General features: G+C 38.8%; 1 protein-coding gene across 4 annotated transcripts in view; it reads left to right on the forward strand.

Annotated features, from left to right (window-relative positions):
• Positions 1–8880, forward strand: part of CHRM3 (cholinergic receptor muscarinic 3) — a 268432-nt gene extending 259552 nt beyond the window's left edge. For all 4 annotated transcript variants that reach the window (XM_058019730.1, XM_058019733.1, XM_058019731.1 and 1 more), the window contains one exon: positions 1430–8880. In XM_058019730.1, the coding sequence (XP_057875713.1) occupies positions 1430–3251 (1822 nt within the window). In that variant the 3' untranslated portion in view covers positions 3252–8880. The remainder of the gene's footprint in view (positions 1–1429) is intronic.
• The last annotated feature ends 561 nt before the right edge of the window (positions 8881–9441 follow it).

Genomic DNA, 9441 nt, shown 5'->3' on the forward strand with positions numbered 1-9441 from the left:
AGAGTTTAAAAACCAAATTACAGATGCAGGACTGCACTGGACAGCAGGAGACAGATGGTGGGTTGTTCTCAGTTTCTCGACTGCTAAGGACTGTTCAGATTTTCATTGAAACAATGACTTAGAGAAGCTACTTTGAAGTCCAGACGTGAAGGAACTCACCTGAGAAAGAAAGAAAGTATTGGTTCCAACACTTCTTCAGTGTCTGAAAGACTGAAGCTGAATTATGATGAACCCAGGACTCCTCATCATTAGTCTTTTGAATCATGGCATTTCTGAAAGGATTTATCGTTACATTTCCATTGGAACTACATTTCAAAGTCTACAATTAAATAGAATTCACAATTGGTTTATGGAGTTACTGATAGATAGTGTGGCATTTGAATATTAATTTTGCAAGATTATTTGTATCTCTTATCTCTTATGATATTTGTTTTGGATTTCCAAGTCTAGCACTCAGATTAGTTCATGGTTTTGTTATACAGTGAAAATGGGAACTACCACCTAACTGTTAACTATTTTTATTTCCTAGCAATACTGTTATCTTTTACCATCACTTCTAAGTGATTTTTTTCTACCCGTTTTAATGGAAGTTTTATCCCCTTTATTGATATATTCTTCCTGATCTTTTCTTGTGTGTTAGAAGATACCAACTTGTCTTTTTTTTTTTATGAAAAAGCAGCATAATTATGTTATTGTCCTCTAAATGAACCTGTCAGAGTTTTCAACCAATACTTGACTAGATTGGCTGTTGCCCTACAGAGGTTTCAGAAATTTATGGCTGCAGAGCGGATGCTTTCTGGCTTTCATCCTCTGCTCTCCATCCCCAGTGTGAGTGAAGAAAGGTCTGCGCCCTATAACATTAATAATTTCTGGCATATATTTAGCAAATATCATTATTTGAGATCTCTCTCATACTATTCTGGTTTTGACCTCATCCTGTCTGACAGCTCTGGAAAAAACGCCTGCTTCCTAAATAAGACATTGCAAGAAGGATGGTTTCCAGCAGTCCTGTCTTACCATTTTTCTTTTTAGAAGTTGAGCTGCTCTGAGTTTTCAATAATTCTATCAGGCAAAAGACTTGAAATTTAACTGTTTGATTTACCAGAGCAGTATTTATTCATTATTATTGTGTTCTTTTTCTGAGTTATACAGTGATGAATGCATTAAAAGTAGACTGAATTAGATAATAATGTGACATCTTCATTGTAACCTAATAAAACCTCATTTACACTAGATATCAAAACAGGGGAAAGTTTTGTGTTAGTTATCTTACATGAGCAAAGGTTTGACTTGAAATATGTCACAGACAGCTTGGCTTTTTAAAGACATCTTTCAAAGTGCTAAAGTGATTTTATGTACAAGTATGAGAATGATTATTTAACATCTTCACCTGTTCACTTGATTTTTGTTTGGTTTTTCTCTGCTACAGACTATGTCAGAGAGCCACAATGATCATGCATAATAACAGTTCATCCTCGCTCCTTTTACCGAACGTGAGCTCCTTCTGGAAGAGAGATTCGCATGGACCGGGACTCCCTGATGAAGCAGCATCACTCATTGGCAGCTATGATTTCCCTCAGACCACAGAGAGTTTTCCTTTCTCCACTGTGGAATCAACAAACATGACCCTCAATGCCACAAGCAAAGACCCTCTGGGTGGACACACTATCTGGCAAGTAGTTTTGATTGCTTTCCTCACTGGGATCCTTGCACTGGTGACCATCATAGGAAATATCTTAGTGATTGTTGCATTTAAAGTTAACAAACAACTGAAAACAGTCAACAACTACTTCTTGTTGAGCCTTGCTTGTGCAGATTTGATCATCGGTGTTCTTTCCATGAATCTTTATACCACATACATCATCATGGACCACTGGGCTTTGGGAAGCTTGGCCTGTGATCTTTGGCTCTCCATTGACTATGTCGCCAGTAATGCCTCTGTCATGAACCTCCTCGTGATAAGTTTTGACAGGTATTTTTCCATCACTAGGCCACTGACATACAGAGCCAAACGAACAACCAAAAGGGCTGGGATAATGATTGGTTTAGCATGGATCGTCTCTTTTGTTCTTTGGGCCCCTGCCATCTTGTTTTGGCAGTATTTTGTTGGGGAGAGGACTGTGCCTCCTGACGAATGTTTCATCCAGTTTCTAAGTGAACCTATCATCACTTTTGGCACTGCCATAGCTGCCTTTTATTTGCCAGTCACCATTATGAGTATTTTGTATTGGAGGATCTACAAGGAGACGGAGAAACGCACCAAAGAGTTAGCAGGGCTCCAGGCCTCGGGCAGCGAAGCGGAGGCGGCGCGCTTCGTGCACCAGACAGGCAGCTCCCGGAGCTGCAGCAGCTACGAGCTGCAGCGGCAGAACATGAAACGCTCCGCCCGAAAGAAATACAGACGCTGCCACTTCTGGCTCACAATGAAGAGCTGGGAACCCAGCACAGATCAGGGGGACCAAGAGCATAGCAGCAGCGACAGCTGGAACAACAATGATGCTGCTGCCTCCCTTGAAAATTCAGCCTCCTCTGATGAAGAAGACATTGCTGCAGAGACCAGGGCCATCTATTCAATCGTGCTGAAGCTCCCTGGTCACAGTGCTATCCTCAATTCCACAAAACTACCCTCCTCGGAAGATTTGCACGAGTCAGGGGATGAACTGCAGAAATCCGACACAGAATCAAAGGAAAAGAAACCTAAAAAATTGCACCCTCCCAAAGGTGTTCAGGATGGTGGAAATTTCCAAAAGAGCTTTACTAAGCTTCCAGTTGAACCAGAATCAGAAGAGACAACCACAGCTTCTGATGGCATCTCATCAGTCACCAAGACATCGACAGCCCTGCCCTTGTCCTTTAAGGAAGCAACCCTGGCAAAAAAGTTTGCCTTGAAGACCAGAAGTCAGATCACAAAACGGAAACGAATGTCACTTATCAAAGAAAAGAAAGCAGCACAGACACTCAGTGCCATTTTGTTTGCCTTCATCATTACCTGGACCCCATATAACATCATGGTTCTGGTGAACACCTTTTGCAGCTGTATCCCCAAAACTTTCTGGAACCTGGGGTATTGGCTTTGCTACATCAATAGCACAGTGAACCCCATGTGCTATGCACTGTGTAACAAAACATTCAGAAACACTTTTAAGATGCTGCTGCTGTGCCAGTGTGACAAACGAAAACGACGCAAACAGCAGTATCAGCAAAGGCAGTCTGTCATTTTTCATAAGCGGATCCCTAGGGAAGCTTCATAGAATAGTATTTTTTAAACAAATAGAAAAATAACGAAGCAGGGATGTGATGGGATGGGACAGGATGGGGTGGGATAGGACAGAACAGGATGGCATGGGACAGGGCAGGATGGGCAAGGTAGTAAGGGATGAGACAGGATGGGTTGATGAGGGAAGGTGGGTCCAGGGTGCTGATTCTATGATTTAGACATGAAAGCAGCTGCCAGGCTTATTTATCCTTTCAATAAATCCAGTTTAATATAAAAGTCAATCCACATTCAAAAACTAAGAAACTTCAACATTTTTACTAAGGAGTGAAAGATTTAATAAAGTTTTCCTATGAATTTGTGAGAAGCTATATAGCAATTATAAACCCATTACTGATGTGCCCAGCCCTTTGATTATAATCAACTCTGGGATCTCAGGTAAGCACATCTAGCTAGCCCAGCTTTTCTTTTTCCAAGGAATCCAAAAACTTTTAATTCAAGTTACATACAGATGTAGCAAGCTAGTGAAACAGGATTATGAAATTGAGACACCGTATAGGTTGAAAAATTGCCTCTTGTTGTCCTGGTAGAGCTTCCTGTCTACTTCTCTTCTGATATATTGTTAATTGTACCCCTTATTCCTGATTTCTGAGTATCTCTGTGTGCAGCTGAGATTATATGTGTGTGTGTGAGTGTGTATGTATGCGTAGCATGCATTCACACCTCTGAAATGCACACATACCAGGAAAGAGGTGACCTATTTGTTCTAGCTTTTACAGGGCCCCCCATCGTGATTACATGTGATTGAAACTTTTTAAAAGTTCGAAGATCATGTTATAAGTATATAACTCATTATTTGCCACCTGAAATTCAAGTTTATCTCTGGAACCAAAACATAGTGTCCACATTTCAAACTGAGATAACCAAAACATAGCCTGTGAGTTTACAGAGTTTTATAATTGGGTACTTTCCCAGTAAAACCTTAATCTTGAGCTCAGAGTCCCTCCTGAAAGTGATCATTAAATGATACAAAGGGGAGAGGAATTGAAGGCTGCATTCAGGGAAGAGCAGGAAGCTGTCTTGGCAGGGCACAGGATAATGAGAGCCCAGATCTGGGCTGCACAAAGGGAGCTGCTCAGGGGCCAGGTAGGTGCAACCATCAGCAGCAGCCCCGTGTCCTGCTGGGGAGGCCGTGCTGCTGCCAAAGCACACGTGGCTCCTGCAACACCTTGTCCTGAGCTGCACCGTGGGGATGCACCGCCCTTCTCAGAGCCAGCTCACATCCTGTGTGCAGCGCCTCTACGGCTTCCCGTGAAAGTTCAGATTGTAACTTTCTGATAAAAGTTGGTGGAGCCCTGCTGCTTGCACTGTCTGCCCCTGTGATCTTCAGATGCAAATGATTTGTTTCAAAGAAATGCTTTATTTTTGCATGTGAAGGATGCTCACTAAAAAGTGTTTGTTGTTCACAACCTGTTTTAAAAATCATCAGGAGAAGTGCACCTAAATCCGTTTGATGCCAGGTTCTTCAGTGGTGTGAAAAATGTGATATTGCCAATTTGTAACCTGGCAATTTTTGATAAAGACAATTTTAAAAGGGCTTTAATATTTATAGTTTAGACATGACCAGTATTTCCTGGTATTTGTGAGGTGGTCTGCACCAAACATGATTTATAAATGTCAGAGGTCCCCTGGGGAAAGGATTGTACTTTAAACTGTTGCTCTAAATCTGATATCTGATTTAGTTACATGTTGAAAGATTATTTTGTATTCTCCTTTGAGCTGACCAAAACTTTTTTTTTGTTGCTTAGACTCTTATTTTGCTGAAAATAAAACAAGTATCTTATTTTACAAAGGGGCATCAGTGTTGTGAATACAGAACTGATGTTAAAGCTGCTTTTGTATTCAGTGTGAGATGGTGTTTACAGATGATTTTGACAACAGTGGAAATATATTAAATGGTGTCTGTGTATCTAAACTATTTAATTTTGTGTTATGTTCATATAAAGAAATATTTATACATATTTCACCGAATGTTTTATTTAATGTTGATAAATATTGCTCTTCAGTCTTCAGCTGTAGTGTCCTTTTAAAGTGATTCATAAAGGTCTGCTTGAGAAATGAATAGACTATCCTGGCTTTCTTGTTATTAAAAAAAATAAAAAAATTCTCTTTTGTATGAGTTGCTTAAAATGTCTACCCTAAAGTAATCTCATAAATTATATTGAACTCTACTGTAAGTACTATTTTAGTACAAAAAAGAAAAAAGTTAAAGCTTCATCTATGTCACAATTGCATTTTGAACTAAAGATACCGAAATTGTTTTGCTGGTTTGCTACCCACATACAAAGGCACCCATGTTGCAAAGAAAATTAATTACCTTTATTTATAGAAAGAAGCATATAAATTAAATTTATTCATTACTCAAGTTGACCTAAAAATGTTTTAACATTTAAATATATATCTATATCTATATATATTGCCATATTATTATATTCTGATATCTAGAGTAGTGCTGTGCCCCTAATACACAAAATGTGAGAGCATGCAAGGAAGCCAGAGTTCATCGGGGGATTTATGGTATATTAGTATTGATTTTAAAACGGGAAACTATTATTTTTATTGAAGTTAAGCTTCCTTGAAAGCGTCTGTCACCACTGTTTACATAATAGGAAGAGTTAAATCCTTGGATTGTTCTAACAGAGAAATAAACAACCTGTCTTTTGATGTGTGAACAGGCTTTAAAATGTTATTTACAGGTATCATAAAATGTGTATGTATACACATATTGTAGCATAGATCAATTTAGTTATTATTTATTTAATGGAATATGCACTATAAAATATTAAGAATTTGGCTGTATTACAAGTACAGTGAGCATCAATTTAATTTGTGTTTTATATGTTGCTGTATTTGCTTTAAACCCATGCACACACAAAAATTTTAGCTGTATGCACTAGTGGATATATTATTTATGAACACAGGCACACATAATAGGTCGCAGAAGAAGAACAATGCAAGACCAATGACACAGAATTACTTTTAGGAAGTACAATGTGTAATATTTCATCTGTTTTGAGGAGATTTAAGTCAGAAACACAGTAGAAAGCGTCATTCTGTGGCAGACAAACAGCTCAGTCCCATTAACCCTCCTCACAGCTCTGAAAGCTGGCTTTTCAGAGACCAGTCTCCGTTAATTGCAATAATACAGGATTAGACTCCACATGAAAAGGACCAAAAAGTCAGAAGAGATAGCCAGACAGGAGCCAATGGGTAGTCTGGAGAAAGCTTTGTAGAACAGACTCAATCACTGTCCGTCTCTGAACAGGCAGCAAAATACATTATATGTTTGGCTTTTTCAGTGTGAAATTGTGATAGAAGTTCATTACTTCTGTACTGGCATAGGCAGTGAGAGATGTCTGATCTGAAGACCTGAGGGCCAGGGCCATGGTGCATGAAGCATTTTTCCTACTCCTGCACAACACACTTTCAACAATAGTGAACTACAGATCAGTCTGGCACTATTTAAAGCTAAACAAGTATAGGAAAGTCCTGCATAGTTCTCAGGATCTAAACTGGTGGATCCGTGTAACCTAAACAATAAGTAGGCTACAGGGTTCTGGCAGTAGGAATATGCACACAGATGTTCTGAGAGAGTTGATGACTTGCTCAATTATGTGCAGCTTCTTTTTCTTACTTGGCTGTCTTGATTATTATATTTCTTTACTTATTCTGCAAGAATATTCTAAAAACTCTTGATTCATTATCAACCTTATAGATCTAAAAAGTGAGTAGAAATCCTGAAATACACTTGGTTTGCCTCTACAGAATGCAAATATTGAAGCAAAAGGAAGTTTTAAACTTTTTTTCCCTAATAAGCAGCATCAAAAATTTTAAAAATAGTTATCATCATGTGACACTATATACAGTAGGGATGGTCAAGCAGTGTCATACTATCTGCTTGAAACTGCTTTTTACTCACCCCTTACCCACTGACTATGCATCACTATTCAAATTTATATTCGAGATTGTAAACCCTCATTTTCCTCCAGGTGGCTCCTAGATTCTTGTGTTAAAATATTCTCTACAAGCCTGTCTTGTTATCAGGTGTTTTTTCTTTTCCTTTCACAGTCCCTCTATGGAAAATTATCTGATCTTACATTATCAAAAGACACTTTACTAATTTCAGGAGTTGTCAAAGATGTATGAAACATATCAAAAACAACTGGAGAAGGCTTCACATTTGCCAGCTCCTTATGAGCAGAAATTTTTGGTCTGTGCCACAAATAGTCTGTTCATCAAGGCTGACCAGGAGATGACCTGTCCCTAGCGATGTTCTCCCAAACCACCAGTAGCTTGAACTTCACACTGTTCATGAATCATCATGTATTTTAATCATCATGCATTTGGGAATTTTTGAAAAGCATATATATTCATCGTGGTAGTTTTACCCTCTGCGATTTTCTATTTTATATATTCTTTATATCTTTTACGTATTTGCCCATTGAAATACCATTGCCCTGGCTTCTGGGAGCAGGTCAAAGTGATACTTATTTGTATGTTGCTTCCTTTTAGCCCAAAGGGTATGCAGAGATGTCTGGTGGAGCTGAGGTGTTCATAATGATGGCTGCCTCTTCTGACTCATGCACTGCACTCCCATGATACCCAAACACTCTGTTTAGAAGCTTAGCTAAAGCATGTATGACATTCAAGTTTTCATGGAATTAAAAACTTCATTTAATTAGGATGTTCTTCTTTGGAGCCTTGTAGCAAGCATGGATCATTTATAGCATCTGCACTTTTCTACTTCTACATTTTTGAGCTGCCAGAAAGATAGTGGGCAAAATGCTAATTTGTAATGTCTGATACTTGGGAATTTTTGTACTTCAGCTTTTAAAGTAAGGCAGAGATAATGCAGTTGTGCTATTTGTTGAAAAAAAAATTGAGTGTGAATTCTACACTATGTTTATTTCATTTCATACACCATGGCACTGCAACTTGGTTGAGATTGAGCATCACAGTATTTGAGGTCACTGACAGTGCTTCACAATCTTAACTGGCAAACTCGTCACCTATGCTGTACTGGCATTTGGGACTTAGACTGCTCTTCACCACTCACACTGCACATTCAAAGTATAACATAGATGGTATTTTTTTTCCTCGAGAAATATCATTGTAGTTGCTTCCAGATCCATTCCTAGGTGTGCTTGAGGATGCTTTGCTTAATTTTAGATATCAAGAGAGCCAATCCCTGTCAGGGGTTGTTTAATGGAGGGAGCACAGGTAACATGGGAAAACATTAAGAGAAATGCTACTTATTTCATGGCCTATTCCTACATGCATGGTGTGGTGTGCATATTGTACCTGTACATCTCCATGACTGTGTATGTCTCAGAAGGATGTGTGTGACCCTACTGTGCATGCACATACAGAGAGGTGTACCACATCTAGAGCAATGTTTACAGATGTATGTGCAAACTTATGCTAAATTGTCAGCCGTGGTAAACATTGCCTTTGATGGCTCATCAGTTGTAACTGGACAGTGAAACTGTGCTTAAGTCTTCTCTGCTTATCTGCAAGAAAAGTTTCCACATCTTTCTTTCCTGAGTGCATATTTTTTACAATTGTGTTGTCCTTATTTCTGGATATGGTGTTTTCAGTGTATTGAGCTGGCTCAATTAGACATTACCCAAATTTTAGACATTACCCAAAATTTAGAAATGCATGAACATATTTCACTTACTGAGATATTACATCAAGGCTGCACTAGGTTTACCTCCAGTACATTACCCAGACTCATGCTGCCTTTTTTCAAATAAGAAAAAAAAGGCCTCTCAGACTAGATTCTATATAGGTTCATGTAAGAGAAGCTTCTATGTCCATGTGAACATCACTGCCAGTTTCTCAAACTTGAAAGAGAAATCCAGTCACTATGAAAACAGTTGGAGGCAAATGTCACAAACACAGCAAGTCATCGCTGCAAATTCTTTGAGGTAATAACAGCACTCCTTCCATTAGAAATTAGAGGGGAAAAAAATTACCATCCTCTCTCATCCCATCCTATTGCTCTGCCCTTTCTTTTGCATAATATAATGCTTTTCATTTGCCAGTCTCATGGATGGAATTTTGCAGGCTTTAAAAAAACCTCATTTGCCTGGTAAGACTAAGAAATACCCACTACATCTAGGTCATTCACCCCCTTCTGAGTTTTCAAACAATAAATCCTTAAC

This window comes from Melospiza georgiana, chromosome 3 (assembly GCF_028018845.1).
Source record: "Melospiza georgiana isolate bMelGeo1 chromosome 3, bMelGeo1.pri, whole genome shotgun sequence".
In the NCBI taxonomy this organism is placed as follows: domain Eukaryota; kingdom Metazoa; phylum Chordata; class Aves; order Passeriformes; family Passerellidae; genus Melospiza; species Melospiza georgiana.